General features: G+C 45.5%; 1 protein-coding gene across 1 annotated transcript in view; it reads right to left on the bottom strand.

Moving 5' to 3' along the window:
• The window catches only part of LOC139384631 (A-kinase anchor protein 13-like), a 37,852-nt gene that overhangs the window by 14,999 nt on the left and 3,236 nt on the right, over nucleotides 1-19,617 (bottom strand). The window contains exons 3-5 of the mRNA XM_071129447.1: nucleotides 14,153-14,306; nucleotides 6,413-6,564; nucleotides 6,114-6,285 (exon numbers count right to left, since the gene is read on the bottom strand). Of these exons, the coding sequence (XP_070985548.1) occupies nucleotides 6,114-6,285; nucleotides 6,413-6,564; nucleotides 14,153-14,306 (478 nt within the window). The remainder of the gene's footprint in view (nucleotides 1-6,113; nucleotides 6,286-6,412; nucleotides 6,565-14,152; nucleotides 14,307-19,617) is intronic.

Raw genomic sequence — 19,617 nt, 5'->3', positions numbered from 1 at the left:
GTGTATGATTAAGGTTATTATTTTAACTTTTTTTGTTGTGGTAGAATTAAGTTTTTTGTTTTTCGTATCGAAATTACCCTGATTTTGGCGGGGATGGCAGCCCGAATGGGGATGCCGTCCCTGTCACTTCGGCACGGCTTTAGGTGTGTTACTGAAGCTACTGTCACGGTGGAGGAGTTTCTGGTCGCCGTAGGAGAGAAGGTAGGCTATGAGAATATTGCTTATGCATCCCGGATGAATAAAGCTGTGGTGGTATTTCTTAAAGAAGAATGTCTGGTTGATCGGATGGTTGAGCATGGTGTAATTCTTAAAGGAATGTTTTTTCAAGTTACGTCGCTTTTTTCTCCGTCAACAAGGGTAACGATTTCAAATGTACCACCGTTTATTCCAAATGAGCTGTTGGAGCGCGAGTTATTGCGCTTTGGGAAGTTCGCCAGTTCAATTAAGGTTGTTCCGTTGGGTTGCAAACACCCGGGGTTGAAACAGTTAATGTCATTTCGGCGACAGGTGTTTATGTTTTTGGACTCACCGGAGCAGACTTTAGAGTTATCGTTTAAAATCAAGTATGACAATAGATTATATATGGCTTATGCTAGTACCGGTAGTCAACGGTGTTTTGAGTGTGGGGATGTTGGTCATAAGCGACATGCTTGCCCGAAAAGGGAGAAGGCCGAGGGAGGGGCGCAGGTGGTCATCGTAACGCCTGGGCCCACTGATGTAGGGAGAGGTGGACCGACAGCGGCAGAGCAGCCACAAGCACCTGGTGCTGAGGAACAAGTTATCCCTGTTGAGGGCACGGGGTTGCAACTTGTATTAGAGGGAAATGTTATGCTACAGAAAAGTATTGTGGTAGAAGGTAAGGATGTGTCTGAAGAGCCAGTTCCTCAGACTGGTGAGCAGGTGCCCAGTATGAGTGCTGGGGTAAAGGAGGGGGTTCATGTGGAGCTAGGCTCCCAGGTAGTGGAGGATATGCCCATTGTGAGTAACGGGGTACAGGAGGGGATTCATGTGGAGCTAGGCTCCCAGGTAGTGGAGGAGATGCCCACTACGAGTAATGAGGTTCAGGAGGGTTTTCATGTGGAGATAGGCTCCCAGGTAGTGGAGGAGATGCCCACTACGAGTGCTGGGGTTCATGTAGAGCTAGGCTCCCAGGTAGTGGAGGAGATGCCCACTACGAGTAATGAGGTACATGAGGGTTTTCATGTGGAGCTAAGCTCCAAGGTAGTAGAGGAGATGCCCACTACGAGTGTTGGGGTTCATGTGGAGCTAGGCTCCCAGTTAGTGGAGAAGATGCCTACTATGAGTAGTGATGTTCAGGTGGGGCTAGTCTCCCAGGTAGTGGAGGAGATGCCTGGTACGAGTGATGAGGTGCAAGTGGGGAGTGTTGAAAGGGATGTGGTAGAGGGGAGTCAGTTGTCTGTGGTCTCAGCTGAGGATCAGGAGAATGATATAGATATCTCTTTAGATATGACAGCTGCTGGTGAGGACTCAGTTTATGATCTAGAGGAGGTAAATTAGTTTCTGGATCAGACTTTTGGGAAATCTGTCAAATTGGCAGATTATTTTGATGTTGATAAGTTTGTGAGGTCAGCTGTGATGTTACAGAAGACGGTGGGGTTAGACCAATTGAGTGAGAAGAAACGGTTTCGCTTGAGGAAATGTATTACTGCTGTTGCAGCAGCAAAAGGTGGTGGGAAACGTGTTCAGGTTAAGAGAAGAAAGAAAAATAATGATGATGATCATGCTTCATAGGGTGTCTTTTTTCTCGTTGGTTTCTCTGTGGTTTCTTCTGCTTTTCTTTTCTCTTTTCTATATGGAGGTACTAAGTGTAGGTTCTCTCAATATGAATGGGGGAAGGGACAGGAATAAGAGGGCTTGGGTATTAGAAGTAATAAAACAGAAAAGGCTTAATGTAGTTTTCCTACAGGAGACACACAGTGATGAGGAAAATGAGGTTGACAGGGGTATGTGGTGGGAGGGGCAGCATGTACTCAGTCATGGTACTAATTTCAGTGCTGGGGTGGCCATCTTGTTTTCCTCAGGCTTAGGGGTGACTGTGGTATCTACAACAGAGATTGTCAAGGGTCGGGTTTTATTGGTCAAGGTGGATGTTATGGGGTTTCTGTTTGTTTTTTTGAATGTTTATGCTCCGAATGAGGGTACAGAGCGTATTGCTATATTTGATCAAATAAAGGAAACCTTAAGACAGTGTGACCAAGAGGGGTGTATGGTTTTAGGGGGTGACTGGAACTGTACAGTGGATTTTACTGTTGATCGCACCGCTGAAGAACCTCACCTGCGGTCAGCTACCTGCCTGTCTGGTCTATTAACTGAGTTTGAGCTTTCTGATGTGTGGAGAGTAAGGAATGCAAAAGTTAGGCAGTACACATGGCTAAAAATTAATGAAGGTTGTGTCAGTGCAGCAAGGTTAGACAGGTTGTATGTATCTGATCACTACTGTAGTAGGGTTGGAAAGTGTGCCATTACTCCTGTGGGTTTCTCTGATCATCATATTGTTACTGTTGATATTCACTTGTCCTGTCCACGACGGTCATCGCCTTACTGGTATTTTAATGTTAAATTGTTACATGATGTCATGTTTTGTGACAGGTTTTTGTTGTTTTGGGAAAAATGGAGGGGTATAAAAGGGACTTTTGAGTCCTTGAGACAATGGTGGGAGGTTGGGAAGGCCCAAATACGAGTTTTTTGTCACCAGTATACTGCTCTGTCTCAAACTGAAGTTAAAGAGACTATCAAGGCCCTTGAACAGGACATCAAATCTATTGAATTGAAGCTGCTCACTCAGAACGACCCTGGACTAGTCATGAACCTACAGGACAAGAGACATGAACTGAGGTCATTTCTGCATGAAAGAGTGAAGGGTGCCTTGATTAGGTCTCGTTTCGCTTCCCTCAAGGATATGGATGCTCCTAGCGCTTTTTTTTCCAACCTAGGACAGTTGAAATTTCAACGCAAACAGATGGTCTGCCTTCGTCTCCCTGATGGGAAGGTGACCACGAATGATATTGAAATGCGTCAACATGCCGTGCATTTTTACTCATCCCTTTATAAGGCGGAGGATTGTGACTCTTTATGTACTGAACAGTTGTTACACGGTCTTCCTTAATTGGGACCTGAGCAGAGAGTCGCATTGGACGCTGATATTACACTGCAAGAGCTGTCCACAGCAGTTATGCAGCTCTCAACAGGCCGAGCCCCTGGCATCGATGGTTTACCATCTGAGTTTTATAAGCACTTTTGGGGGTCTATTGGGGAGGATTTTTATGAAGTGCTGTGTGAATCTTTTCATGAGGGTTCTCTTCCTGTATCCTGTCAACGTGCGGTGCTTTCACTGTTGCCAAAAAAGGGGGATTTGGCTCTCATAAAAAATTGGAGACCTGTTGCCTTGCTGTGCGCAGAATACAAAATTGTTTCTAAATGTCTCTCAAACAGGTTGAAAGAGTATCTGGGATTGTTGATCCACAAGGACCAGTCCTACTGTGTACCTGATCGCTCTATTGTTGACAACTTGTTTCTGATAAGAGATGTTTTAGACATTTGTAAACTGTCGGATGTAAATGTGGGTTTACTTTCGTTGGATCAGGAGAAGGCTTTTGATCGTGTGGACCACCAGTACTTGTTTAAAACAATGAAAGCCTTTGGGTTTGGGGATGTTTTTCTGTCTTGGGTGAATTTACTGTATGCTGGAGCCTCGTGTATGGTGAAGGTTGGTGGTGGTTTGAGTTGCCCCATCCCTGTCCAAAGGGGCATCAGGCAGGGATGCCCAATTTCAGGGCAGTTATATAGTCTGGAGATTGAACCAATGCTTTGTTTTTTAAGAGCAAAGCTTACTGGTTTCTCTGTGCCAGGTGTAATGAAGGGTCCCACGATAGCACTGTCTGCGTATGCAGATGACGTGATCGTTTTTATTACAGGGGGTGAGGATGTTAAGGTTCTCTCAAACACTTTAAAGGTGTATGAGGGGTTCTCCTCAGCTAGAGTCAATTGGGGAAAGAGTGAAGCGCTGTGGGCAGGTCAGCTTCAGATGGGGTCCACTCCACGGTTACCAGGGGGGCTTCAGTGGGGCAGAGATGGAATGAAGACTTTGGGAGTTTTTCTAGGCTCCGATGTCTTTCAGAAAAATAACTGGGAGGGTGTAGTGGAGAAAGTGTGTGCCAGACTGTCAAGGTGGAAATGGGTGTTGCCCCAGCTGTCCTATAGGGGACGGGTCCTGGTAGCTAATAATCTTGCTGCTTCTACCCTGTGGCACAGACTAATGATTTTACAGCCACCAAAGGGTCTGATACAAGAGCTTCAGAGGACCCTTGTCAATTTCTTCTGGTCTGGACAACACTGGATCAAAGCTGCAGCCCTGTATCTGCCACTGCACGAGGGTGGGCAAGGCCTGGTGGACATTTCCTCTAGGATCACGGCTTTCCGGCTCCAAGCAGCCCAGAGATTGTTGTACAGAGACTGTTCTAGCTGGGTCGAAACAGCCTACATATTGATGAGGAGAGCGGGCTGTTTGGGCTTAGACAAACATATTTTCCTCTTAAAGCTGGAGGGGGGTGATTTGACTGGCCTGACTCCATTTTATGAGTCTGTTATGCAGGCTTGGAGAGTCTTTGTCAAGTCCCGTAAGACCGGCACGCTACCAGGGATGTGGCTTTTTGAAGAGCCTCTTTTTCATAACACTGCCATCCAGTCCCGTGTTCTGGGTTCAGCTAGCCTACGTTCATGCCTATTAGGCGTGGGGTGTACCAAGCTGGGTCATCTGATGCGGAGCAGGAGCAGATTGGAGGAGCTGAGAGAAAGAGCGGGGATCCGATCATCTCGCCTACTGAGGAAGGTCGTCGATGAGGTCTGCGACTCCTTGCCAGTGCTTCATCTGCAGTATGTGACTGACATTTCCAATTCTGATCGGTGGAAGGAGGGTCTGGATTATGTGTTCCCTGCACTGATTGTTAGTGCTGAGATGGGGGCATTTGAGGAGGACGCGGGGATGCTGCTTTCCTTCGATACCCCGGAGCTGGGGGAGTTCAACGAGGTGGGAAAGAAGGCTATGTACAGAACATGTGTGAAGGTGTCCCATGCCTCTTCCCTGGAAGGGGTAAAATCGACGAGGTGGGCGGATGTGCTTGGTCCAGGTGCTTCTCCAAAAGGCTGTTGGCGATCATTATATAAACTGCCTATTGATAAGAGGACAGCTGACCTCCAATGGAGGATAATACATGGAGCTATAGCCACCAACATGCATCTGGTACACCTGGACCCTACTGTTGGGGAGGGGTGTCCATTCTGTGCTGAAGATGAATCTCTGGCACATCTGTTTTTGCTGTTTTTGCTGTGTCCCAGGTTGGTTGGGATGATTGATCTGATCACTGATTGGTTCTCAACGTTGGGAGAGGTTTTCTCTTCCCAACTATATATATTTGGGCCAAAGTACAGGTTCAGTCAAAAGGGTGTAGTTGTGTTGCTTAATTTTGTGTTAGGGGCAGCAAAATTAGCGATATGGAAGTCCCGAAAGAACAGCATTCGGGGACAGGGGTCTGTGGATGTGGTGGGAGTGCTGGAGGGAATGTTGGCAGCGAGACTAAGGGTTGAGTTTGCCTATTATAAACTTGTCAACAATATTGATCTGTTTTTTGAGTATATGGGGTATTCAGAGGCTGTTGTGTTTTGTTACTGTGGAGGAGGAATTGGAGTTGTGTTTTTAATTGATGTGTAACTGTGGTTTTGTATGAGTATTTATTGTGTGGTGGGCCCCCAGACCCAATAAAGAGTATTTAAAACTCAAAAACTCTCTCTCTCTCTCTCTCTCTCTCTCTCTCTCTCTCTCTCTGTCTTTCTCTGTGTCTCTCTCTCTCTCTCTCTCTCTCTCTCACTCTCTCTCTCTCTCTCTCTGTCTCTCTCTCTCTGTCTCTCTCTCTCTCTCTCTCTCTCTCTCTCTCTCTCTCTCTCTCTCTCTCTCTCTCTCTCTCTGATAAACCAAGTAAATGTTGACTGCGATGTTATACTGTAGGTGCTACCTTGAAATACCCTCCCTCCCTCCCTCCCTCCCTCCCTCCCTCCCTCCCTCCCTCCCTCCCTCCCTCCCTCCCTCCCTCCCTCACCAGTGATGTTCCTGAGGTGTGTCCCCAGTAGGTTCCACCCATCAGGCAGGTCCAGGTGTCTCAGTGCCAGGGACAGACTTTCATCCAGTCTCTCACATTCCTCCAGAGGGATCTGACACTCATCGAGTAACATCGCCCCCTCAAGGCCGTCTGGCCTCCCTGCAGTGCTCACCTAGGTTGAGGATACCAGGTGAGGACAATTTTATATTCACGTGCAGCGAGCTTTAAAAAATAAACATATTCACCTTTGTTCGAAATACTCTTGACTCAATGTTCATATTTTCAACCTAGATGCTCACCAGAAACTGGGCCATGTCGAAGGCCAGGTCCTGGACGAAGTTGAACCTCTGCTCCGCCACCGCCACCACAGACACCGGGGATACACCGGCCGGGAGGTGGCCGGGTCGGGCCCTGCACAGGGTGACCTGCACCGCCTCACAGCAGTCATGGGCTGGGGGACAGAGATGAGAAGAGAGGAGAGGATAGTGTTAGAGATCGGAAGAGGAGAGAGACAAATGCAGGAAGAGATATGAGGAGAGAGACATATGGGTTAAGAGAGATGAGGAGAGGAGAGAAATATGGGGAAGAGAGATGAGGAGAGAGGAGAAATATGGGGAAGAGAGATGAGGAGATAGGAGAGAGGAGAGAGACATATGGAGGAAATAGATGAGGACAGGAGAGAGGAGAGAGACATATGAGGGAAGTGAGATGAGGAGAGAGGAGATAGGAGAGAGGAGAGAGACATATGAAGGAAATAGATGAGGACAGGAGAGAGGAGGGAGACATATGGGGGAAAAAGATGAGGACAGGAGAGTGGAGGGAGACAAATGGGGGAAGAGAGATGAGGAGAGAGGAGATAGGAGGAGAGACATATGAGGGAAATAGATGAGGACAGGAGAGAGGACAGTGTGTATTTATTCCTATTTCTATTTTCTTCTCTCTGTATTTCTATTTGTATTCATTATGGGTCCCCATTAGTTCCTGTCAAGGCAGCAGCAACTCTTCCTGGGGTTTATTATGGGTCCCCATTAGTTCCTGTCAAGGCAGCAGCTACTCTTCCTGGGGTTTATTATGGATCCCCATTAGTTCCTGCCAAGGCAGCAGCTACTCTTCCTGGGGTTTATTATGGGTCCCCATTAGTTCCTGTCAAGGCAGCAGCTACTCTTCCTGGGGTTTATTATGGATCCCCATTAGTTCCTGTCAAGGCAGCAGCTACTCTTCCTGGGGTTTATTATGGATCCCCATTAGTTCCTGCCAAGGCAGCAGCTACTCTTCCTGGGGTTTATTATGGGTCCCCATTAGTTCCTGTCAAGGCAGCAGCTACTCTTCCTGGGGTTTATTATGGATCCCCATTAGTTCCTGTCAAGGCAGCAGCTACTCTTCCTGGGGTTTATTATGGATCCCCATTAGTTCCTGTCAAGGCAGCAACTACTCTTCCTGGGGTTTATTATGGATCCCCATTAGTTTCTGTCAAGGCAGCAGCTACTCTTCCTGGGGTTTATTATGGATCCCCATTAGTTCCTGTCAAGGCAGCAGCTACTCTCCCTGGGGTTTATTATGGATCCCCATTAGTTCCTGTCAAGGCAGCAGCCACCCCCCCCCCCTGGGGTTTATTATGGATCCCCATTAGTTCCTGTCAAGGCAGCAGCTACTCTTCCTGGGGTTTATTATGGAACCCCATTAGTTCCTGCCAAGGCAGCAGCTACTCTTCCTGGGGTTTATTATGGATCCCCACTAGTTCCTGTCAAGGCAGCAGCTACTCTTCCTGGGGTTTATTATGGAACCCCATTAGTTCCTGCCAAGGCAGCAGCTACTCTTCCTGGGGTTTATTATGGATCCCCACTAGTTCCTGTCAAGGCAGCAGCTACTCTTCCTGGGTTTTTTTATGGATCCCCATTAGTTCCTGTCAAGGCAGCAGCCACCCCCCCCCCCCCCCCCCTGGGGTTTATTATGGATCCCCATTAGTTCCTGTCAAGACAGCAGCTACTCTTCCTGGGGTTTATTATGGAACCCCATTAGTTCCTGCCAAGGCAGCAGCTACTCTTCCTGGGGTTTATTATGGATCCCCACTAGTTCCTGTCAAGGCAGCAGCTACTCTTCCTGGGGTTTTTTATGGATCCCCATTAGTTCCTGTCAAGGCAGCAGCTACTCTTCCTGGGGTTTATTATGGATCCCCATTAGTTCCTGTCAAGGCAGCAGCTACTCTTCCTGGGGTTTATTATGGATCCCCATTAGTTCCTGCCAAGGCAGCAGCTACTATTCCTGGGGTTTATTATGGAACCCCATTTGTTCCTGCCAAGACAGCAGATACTCTTCCTGTGGTTTAATATGGATCCCCATTAGTTACTGCCGAGGCAGCAGCTACTCTTCCTGGGGTTTATTATGGATCCCCATTAGTTCCTGCCAAGGCAGCAGCTACTATTCCTGGGGTTTATTATGGAACCCCATTTGTTCCTGCCAAGACAGCAGATACTCTTCCTGGGGTTTAATATGGATCCCCATTAGTTACTGCCGAGGCAGCAGCTACTCTTCCTGGGGTTTATTATGGATCCCCATTAGTTCCTGCCGAGGCAGCAGCTACTCTTCCTGGGGTCCAAACACATCAAGGCACCTACATCACAAATACATTGCACTCAGAAAGTATTCAGACCCCTTGACAATTTTCAAGTTGTTTTGACATTACAGCCTAATTCTCAAATGGATTAAATAAATATAAAATCCTTATCAATCTACACACAATACCCCATGATGACAAAGCAAAAACTGGTTAAGACAGTTTTGCAAATGTATTAATAATAAAAAAACAGAAATACCATATTTTTGTGCGTATTCAGACCCTTTGCTTTGAGACTCTAAATTTATCTCAGGTACATCCTGTTTCCATTGATCATCCTTGAGATGTTTCTACAACTTGATTGGACATGATTTGGAAAGGCACACACCTGTCTATATAAGGTCCCACAGTTGACAGAGCATGTCAGAGCACAATTGAGGCACAATCTGGGGAAGGGTACCAAAACATTTCTGCAGCATTGAAGGGCCCCATCATTATATCACTCTTAATAAATAGAAGACTTTTGGAACCAGCAAGACTCTACCTAGAGCTGACCTCCCGGCCAAAATGTGCAGTTGGAGGAGAAGGGCCTTGGTCAGGGATGTGACCAAGAACCCGATGGTCACCTTGACAGAGCTCTGGAGTTCCTCTGAGGAGATGGGAGAATCTTCCAGAAGGACAACCATCTCTGCAGCACTCCACCAATCAGGCTTTTATGGTAGAATAGCCTGACGGAAGCCACTCCTCAGTAAAAGGCACATGATAGCCCGCTTGGAGTTTGCCCGAAAGGCACCTAAAGACTCTTAGACCATTAGAAACAAGATTCTCTGTTCTGATGAAACCAATATTGAACTCTTTGGCCTGAATGCAAAGAAGAATGGGAGAAACTCCCCAAATACAGGTGTGCCAAGCTTGTAGTGTCATACCCGAGAAGACTCAAGGCTGTTTATCGCTGCCAAAGGTGCTTCTGAGTAAAGGGTCTGAATAATTATGTAAATATAATATTTCCGTTTTTTTAATGCTTTTTGCTCCATCATTATGTTGTATTGTGTAGATTGATATGTAGACTGTTGTATAGACTGATGTGTAGACTGATGTGTAGACTGATGTGTAGACTGATATGTAGACTGATGTGTAGACTGATGTGTATATTGATGTGTAGACTGATGTGTAGACTGATGTGTAGACTGATGTATAGACTGATGTGTAGACTGATGTATAGACTGATGTGTAGACTGATGTGTATATTGATGTGTAGACTGATGTGTAGACTGATGTGTAGACTGATGTGTAGACTGATGTATAGACTGATGTGTAGATTGATGTGTAGATTGATGTGTAGACAGATGTGTAGACTGATGTATAGACTGATATATAGACTGTTGTGTAGACTGATGTGTAGACTGATGTGTAGACTGATGTGTAGATTGATGTGTAGACTGATGTGTAGACTGATGTATAGACTGATGTTTAGACTGACGTATAGACTGATGTATAGACTGATGTATAGACTGATGTGTAGACTGATGTGTAGATTGATGTGTATATTGATGTGTAGACTGATGTATAGACTGATGTGTAGATTGATGTGTATATTGATGTGTAGACTGATGTGTAGATTGATGTGTAGACTGATGTGTAGATTGATGTGTAGACTGATGTGTAGACTGATGTATAGACTGATGTTTAGACTGATGTATAGACTGATGTATAGACTGATGTGTAGACTGATGTGTAGATTGATGTGTATATTGATGTGTAGACTGATGTGTAGATTGATGTGTAGACTGATGTGTAGATTGATATGTAGACTGATGTGTAGACTGATGTGTAGATTGATGTGTAGACTGATGTGTAGACTGATGTATAGACTGATGTTTAGACTGACGTATAGACTGATGTATAGACTGATGTATAGACTGATGTGTAGACTGATGTGTAGATTGATGTGTATATTGATGTGTAGACTGATGTATAGACTGATGTGTAGATTGATGTGTATATTGATGTGTAGACTGATGTGTAGATTGATGTGTAGACTGATGTGTAGATTGATGTGTAGACTGATGTGTAGACTGATGTATAGACTGATGTTTAGACTGATGTATAGACTGATGTATAGACTGATGTGTAGACTGATGTGTAGATTGATGTGTATATTGATGTGTAGACTGATGTGTAGATTGATGTGTAGACTGATGTGTAGATTGATATGTAGACTGATGTGTAGACTGAGTAGACTGATGTGTAGACTGATATGTAGATTGATGTGTAGATTGATGTGTAGACTGATGTGTAGATTGATATGTAGACTGATGTGTAGACTGAGTAGACTGATGTGTAGATTGATGTTGTGTATATTGATGTGTATATTGATGTGTAGATTGATGTGTAGACTGATGTATAGACTTGTGTTTAGACTGATGTATAGACTGATGTATAGACTGATGTGTAGACTGATGTGTAGATTGATGTGTATATTGATGTGTAGACTGATGTGTAGATTGATGTGTAGACTGATGTGTAGATTGATATGTAGACTGATGTGTAGACTGAGTAGACTGATGTGTAGACTGATATGTAGATTGATGTGTATATTGATGTGTAGACTGATGTGTAGACTGATGTGTAGATTGATGTGTAGATTGATATGTAGATTGATATGTAGATTGATGTGTAGACTGATGTGTAGATTGATGTGTAGACTGTTGTGTAGACTGATGTGTAGACTGATGTGTAGACTGATGTGTAGACTGAGTAGACTGATGTGTAGATTGCTGTTGTGTATATTGATGTGTATATTGATGTGTATATTGATGTGTAGACTGATGTGTAGACTGATGTGTAGACTGATGTGTAGATTGATATGTAGACTGATGTGTAGACTGAGTAGACTGATGTGTAGATTGATGTTGTGTATATTGATGTGTATATTGATGTGTAGATTGATGTGTAGACTGATATGTAGATTGATGATGTGTAGACTGATGTGTAGACTGATGTGTAGACTGATATGTAGATTGATGTGTAGACTGATGTGTAGACTGATGTGTAGACTGATATGTAGATTGATGTGTATACGGTTGGACAGCCAGACTTATTTGCCATTCCTTTTGCCTCATCCCTCTACAATGTTTCAATTCCTCATCCCACTCAACCATACAATGTTTCAATTCCTCATCCCTCTCAACCATACAATTCTTCAATTCCTCATCCCTCTCAACCACACAATTCTTCAATTCCTCACCCCTCTCAACCATACAATTTTTCAATTCCTCATCCCTCTCAACCACTTAATTCTACAATTCCTCATCCCTCTCAACCACTTAATTCTTCAATTCCTCATCCCTCTCAACCACACAATTCTTCAATTCCTCATCCCTCTCAACCACACAATTATTCAATTCCTCATCCCTCTCAACCATGGTCTGGTTGCTCCTCATTACACACCACAGACCAGCAGCGTCTGGTTGCTCCTCATTACACACCACAGACCAGCAGCGTCTGGTTGCTCCTCTTTACACACCACAGACAAGCAGCTTCTAGTTGCTCCTCATTACAAACCACAGACCAGCAGCGTCTGGTTGCTCCTCATTACACACCACAGACCAGCAGCGTCTGGTTGCTCGTCATTACACACCACAGACCAGCAGCGTCTGGTTGCTCCTCATTAAACACCACAGACCAGCAGCGTCTGGTTGCTCCTCATTACACACCACAGACCAGCAGCGTCTGGTTGCTCCTCATTACACACCACAGACCAGCAGCGTCTGGTTGCTCCTCATTACACACCACAGACCAGCAGCGTCTGGTTGCTCCTCATTACACACCACAGACCAGCAGCGTCTGGTCGCTCCTCATTAAACACCACAGACCAGCAGCATCTGGTTGCTCCTCATTCCACACCACAGACCAGCAGCGTCTGGTTGCTCCTCATTACACACCACAGACCAGCAGCGTCTGGTTGCTCCTCTTTACACACCACAGACAAGCAGCTTCTAGTTGCTCCTCATTACACACCACAGACCAGCAGCGTCTGGTTGCTCCTCATTAAACACCACAGACCAGCAGCGTCTGGTTGCTCCTCATTACACACCACAGACCAGCAGCGTCTGGTTGCTCCTCATTACACACCACAGACCAGCAGCGTCTGGTTGCTCCTCATTACACACCACAGACCAGCAGCGTCTGGTTGCTCCTCATTAAACACCACAGACCAGCAGCGTCTGGTTGCTCCTCATTACACACCACAGACCAGCAGCGTCTGGTTGCTCCTCATTACACACCACAGACCAGCAGCGTCTGGTTGCTCCTCATTACACACCACAGACCAGCAGCGTCTGGTTGCTCCTCATTACACACCACAGACCAGCAGCGTCTGGTTGCTCCTCATTACACACCACAGACCAGCAGCGTCTGGTTGCTCCTCATTACACACCAGAGACCAGCAGCGTCTGGTTGCTCCTCATTACACACCACAGACCAGCAGCGTCTGGTTGCTCCTCATTACACACCACAGACCAGCAGCGTCTGGTTGCTCCTCATTAAACACCACAGACCAGCAGCGTCTGGTTGCTCCTCATTACACACCACAGACCAGCAGCGTCTGGTTGCTCCTCATTACACACCACAGACCAGCAGCGTCTGGTTGCTCCTCATTACTCATCACAGACCAGCATATATTATTTACATCAACATAGGAATCACTACAGAACGTATTGTATGACCTCTTATGCACTCTATTAGGCCCAGCCTTTGGAACTTTGGTTTTCCTAGATATGGCTACTATATTGTGATCACTACATCCTATGGATCTGGATGCTGCTTTAGAGCAGATTTCTGCAGCATTAGTAAAGATGTGATCAATACATGTTGATGATTTAATGCCTGTGCTGTTTGTAACTACACTGGTAGGTTGACTGATAACCTGCAGGCACTGGCTACAGTTTGAAGCTTTTTCTTGAGTGGGCAGCTTGATGAAAGCCAGTCAAAGTCGGGCATCAGTACTCAGCCTATGATTCTCTTATGTAGTCATGAACTGTGCTTGTTTCTCCAGCACTCAGTTCTCAGTCTGTTTCTCTGATGTAGTCATGAACTGTGCTTGTTTCTCCAGCCATCAGTTCTCAGCCTATGATTCTCTGATGTAGTCATGAACTGTGCTTGTTTCTCCAGTTCTCAGTCTGTTTCTCTGATGTAGTCATGAACTGTGCTTGTTTCTCCAGTTCTCAGTCTGTTTCTCTGATGTAGTCATGAACTGTGCTTGTTTCTCCAGCCATCAGTTCTCAGTCTGTTTCTCTGATGTAGTCATGAACTGTGCTTGTTTCTCCAGCCATCAGTTCTCAGTCTGTTTCTCTGATGTAGTCATGAACTGTGCTTGTTTCTCCAGCCATCAGTTCTCAGTCTGTTTCTCTGGTATATGTACATGTTGCTGTATGTGTCTGTTGACCAATCCTCTGTGATTAATCAAGTTTATTTAAAGTCTTACCGGGACAGAGGGTGTGCAGAGTGTCATGGCCGCTCCACAAGGCACTGGTCAGGTGACTCTGGGAGGAGCCAGAGAACAACAGGAAGTACTCTTCACCCTCCTCATCCTCAGTCTGCTCTTCATCACATAGCTGTACTGTTATCACAACCTTACCCTACAGAGAAGGAGAGGAGGGGTAAAGGTTACCTTACCCTACAGAGAAGGAGAGGAGGGGTTAAGGTTACCTTACCCTACAGAGAAGGAGAGGAGGGGTTAAGGTTACCTTACCCTACAGAGAAGGAGAGGAGGGGTTAAGGTTACCTTACCCTACAGAGAAGGAGAGGAGGGGTTAAGTTTACCTTACCCTACAGAGAAGGAGAGGAGGGGTTAAGGTTACCTTACCCTACAGAGAAGGAGAAGAGGGGTTAAGGTTACCTTACCCTGCAGAGAAGGAGAGGAGGGGTAAAGGTTACCTTACCCTACAGAGAAGGAGAGGAGGGGTTAAGGTTACCTTACCCTACAGAGAAGGAGAGGAGGGGTTAAGGTTACCTTACCCTGCAGAGAAGGAGAGGAGGGGTTAAAGGTTACCTTGCGTAACTGCTTAAAATTGCAGAAATGCCATTGAGATTTTACAGTTGGTGTTTGTACGTTTTCCACAAAACTGTGAGAGCTGTTTAGGTGACAGAAAATGCCCTCCTGAGTGTTAAATCCCCCACCTCCTCCCCACTCCACCCACATATTCATTGAAATACAACATAACCTAAACTCAGCAAAAAAAGAAATGTCCTTTCAATGTCAACTGCGTTTATTTTCAGCAAACTTATGTGTAAATATTTGTATGAATGTAAAAAGATTCAACAAGTGAGACATAAACTGAACTGAAGTTCCACAGACATGTGACTAACATAAATGGAATAATGTGTCCCTGAACAAAGGGGGGGTGGTCAAAATCAAAAGTAACAGTCAGTATCTGGTGTGGCCACCAGCTGCATTAAGTACTGCAGTGCATATCCTCATGGCCTGCACCAGATTTGCCCGTTCTTGCTGTGAGACGTTACCCCACTCTTCCACCAAGGCCTGCAAGTTCCCGGACATTTCTGGGGGCAATGGCCCTAGCCCTCACCCTCCGATCCAACAGGTGTCAGACGTGCTCAATGGGATTGAGATCCGGGTTCTTCGCTGGCCATGGCAGAACACAGACATTCCTGTCTTGCAGGAAATCACGCACAGAACGAGCAGTATGGCTGGTGGCATTGTCATGATGAAGGGTCATGTAAGTATGAGCCTGCAGGAAGGGTACTACATGAGTTTGTGCCCATAGGCGACATTGTTGCTGGTGATGTCTGGTGAGGACCTGCCTTACAACAGGCCTACAAGCCCTCAGTCCAGCCTCTCTCATTATATTGCGGACAGTCTGAGCAATGATGGAGGGATTGTGCGTTGCTGGTGTATCTCGGGCAGTTGTTGCCATCCTGTACCTGTCCTGCAGGTGTGATGTTACACGTGGTCTGCCACTGCGAGGACGATCATCTGTCCGTCCTGTCTCCCTGTCTCCTCTTAGGCATCTCACAGTACAGACATTGCAATTTATTGCCCTGGCCACATCTGCAGTCCTCATGCCTCCTTGCAACATGCCTAAGGCACATTCACACAGATGAGCAGGGACCCAGGGCATATTTCTTTTGGTGTTTTTCAGAGTCAGTAGAAAGGCCTCTTTAGTGTCCTAAGTTTTCATAACTGTGACCTTAATTGCCTACCGTCTGTAAGCTGTTAGTGTCTTGACGACCGCTCCACAGGTGCATGTTTATTCATTGTTTATGGTTCATTGAACAAGCATTTGAAACAGTGTTTAAACATTTTATAATGAAGATCTGTAAAGTTATTTGGATTTTTACGAATTATCTTTGAAAGACAGGGTCCTGAAAACAGGATGTATATTTTTTTACTGCCGCCTCATCGGCCGTACGACTGCCCCATTGACCTCCAGCCTGGAGCTCCTCTCCCCAGTAGCCGGGTGTTTAACCTCTCTCTTCCCGTGCAAAAGAGGCTATGGAGAGGTACATCCAGGACTCTCTGGCTGCAGGACTTATCCTCTTCCTCCCTGGTGGAGGCTGGGTTTTTCTTTTAGAAGAAGAAGGACGGGTCATTGAGGCCGTGCAGAGACATCAGTGGGCTGAATAACATCACTGTTAAGAACAAGTACCACTTGCCACTCATGAGCTCTGCTTTTGCCCCCCTCCATGGTGCCACGGTGTTTACCAAACTGGACCTCCGGAACCACCTGGTCCACATAAGAGAGGGGACGAGTGGAAGACTCTGTTCAACACACCTCTGGGTCACTTTGAGTATTTGGTCTTTTGGCCTTACTAATGCCCCTGCTGTTTTCCAGAACCTAGTCATTGACGTGCTGAGGGATGTGATTGGACGCTTCGTTTTTGTGTATTTAGATTGTCGTGGAAGATTCAGAATTTGTTGGTAACATAGGTAAGATGTTTTATATTCATCATATGTTTGTAAATTACTTCTCATCAAGAATGTTATTTTTGTATAATACTGTGGCGAGGTTGCAGTTATCTGTTCTATGTCAAGACTAAGTTGCATGGGCCGCAGAGAGGGGAGAGGTCAAAGTATCATCATGTGTAAACATATATTTTGCTCCACTGTGTGTGTGCCAGTTCACTCCCTACTTTTCCCATCGGGGAGAGGAGGATGGCAGTGTCTGGAATCATTCTATCCTCTCCGTGAGCTTGTCCAGGATTGGTTGTATTTAGAGTTGGTTGTATCTAAATGACAATTTGATATATGCCTGTCGATATGGAGGGTTGGCTTATGGTTTTGGGGTTTGAGTAAGGAGACAAAGCTGAACGATGTATTATGTCTATGCTGTCTGACTATGTGTGTGTCTTTGCTATAAAGGACCTCATTTGAAATGTGGAAGGGGCTCTCAGAGAATTCATGGTTAGACACTGAATTGCCTGAGAGTCACAGGATTGAGATAGAGCTCAAATAATTAAAGATGGACTTTGATAACTAACTCTGACTTGTGTGTGTGGTTTGCTCCCAGGATTTGGTAAATAGAGGAAATTTCCACGACAAGATGACATCCTGATTTTTTTCCAAGGACCCTGAGGCTCACCAGCAACACGTTCGCCAAGTTCTTAAACGGCTGTTGGAGAATACGCTTTTTATTAAAGCTGAAAAATTTGAGTACCGTGCTGCCATAGCGTCCTTCCTGTGTTATATCATTGCACAGGGACAGTGACATATTGACCCCGCCAAGGTCATGGCACACACAACAATATACTGCAGCCACCCCAGACCCTATTCACACACTACTAATATACTACTAATATACTGCAGCCACCCCAGACCCTATTCACACACTACTAATATACTACTAATATACTACAGCCACCCCAGACCCTATTCACACACTACTAATACACTACTAATATACTGCAGCCACCCCAGACCCTATTCACACACTACTAATATACTACTAATATACTGCAGCCACCCCAGACCCTATTCACACACTACTAATATACTACTAATATACTACAGCCACCCCAGACCCTATTCACACACTACTAATACACTACTAATATACTGCAGCCACCCCAGACCCTATTCACACACTACTAATATACTACTAATATACTACAGCCACCCCAGACCCTATTCACACACTACACCCACCCCAGACCCTAGTCACACACTACTAATATACTACTAATATACTGCAGCCACCCCAGACCCTATTCACACACTACTAATACACTACAGCCACCCCAGACCCTATTCACACACTACTAATACACTACAGCCACCCCAGACCCTATTCACACACTACTAATATACTACTAATATACTACAGCCACCCCAGACCCTATTCACACACTACTAATATACTACTAATATACTACAGCCACCCCAGACCCTATTCACACACTACTAATATACTACTAATATACTACAGCCACCCCAGACCCTATTCACACACTACTAATATACTACAGCCACCCCAGACCCTATTCACACACTAATAATACACTACAGCCACCCCAGACCCTATTCACACACTACTAATATACTACAGCCACCCCAGACCCTATTCACACACTACTAATACACTACAGCCACCCCAGACCCTATTCACACACTACTAATACACTACTAATATACTGCAGCCACCCCAGACCCTATTCACACACTACTAATACACTACAGCCACCCCAGACCCTATTCACACACTACAGCCACCCCAGACCCTATTCACACACTACTAATATACTACTAATATACTACAGCCACCCCAGACCCTATTCACACACTACACCCACCCCAGACCCTAGTCACACACTACTAATATACTACTAATATACTACAGCCACCCCAGACCCTATTCACACACTACTAATATACTACTAATATACTACAGCCACCCCAGACCCTATTCACACACTACTAATACACTACAGCCACCCCAGACCCTATTCACACACTACAGCCACCCCAGACCCGATTCACACACTACTAATATACTACTAATATACTACAGCCACCCCAGACCCTATTCACACACTACACCCACCCCAGACCCTAGTCACACACTACTAATATACTACTAATATACTACAGCCACCCCAGACCCTATTCACACACTACTAATATACTACTAATATACTACAGCCACCCCAGACCCTATTCACACACTACTAATATACTACTAATATACTACAGCCACCCCAGACCCTATTCACACACTAATAATATACTACTAATATACTACAGCCACCCCAGACCCTATTCACACACTACTAATATACTACAGCCACCCCAGACCCTATTCACACACTACTAATACACTACAGCCACCCCAGACCCTATTCACACACTACTAATATACTACAGCCACCCCAGACCCTATTCACACACTACTAATACACTACAGCCACCCCAGACCCTATTCACACACTACACCCACCCCAGACCCTATTTACACACTACAGCCACCCCAGACCCTAGTCACACACTACAGCCACCCCAGACCCTATTCACACACTACTAATATCCTACTAATATACAACAGCCACCCCAGACCCTATTCACACACTACTAATATACAACTAATATACTACAGCCACCCCAGGCCCTATTCACAAACTACTAATATACTACTAATATACTACAGCCACCCCAGACCCTATTCACACACTACTAATATACTACTAATATACTACAGCCACCCCAGACCCTATTCACACACTACTAATATACTACTAATATACTGCAGCCACCCCAGACCCTATTCACACACTACTAATATACTACTAATATACTACAGCCACCCCAGACCCTATTCACACACTACTAATATACTACAGCCACCCCAGACCCTATTCACACACTACTAATATACTACTAATATACTACAGCCACCCCAGACCCTATTCACACACTACTAATATACTACAGCCACCCCA

The sequence above is a fragment of the Oncorhynchus clarkii genome, chromosome 26, assembly GCF_045791955.1.
Source record: "Oncorhynchus clarkii lewisi isolate Uvic-CL-2024 chromosome 26, UVic_Ocla_1.0, whole genome shotgun sequence".
NCBI lineage: Eukaryota > Metazoa > Chordata > Actinopteri > Salmoniformes > Salmonidae > Oncorhynchus > Oncorhynchus clarkii.
Note: the sequence above shows the minus strand (reverse complement) of the source record. Positions and strands in the feature narration are given on the sequence as shown.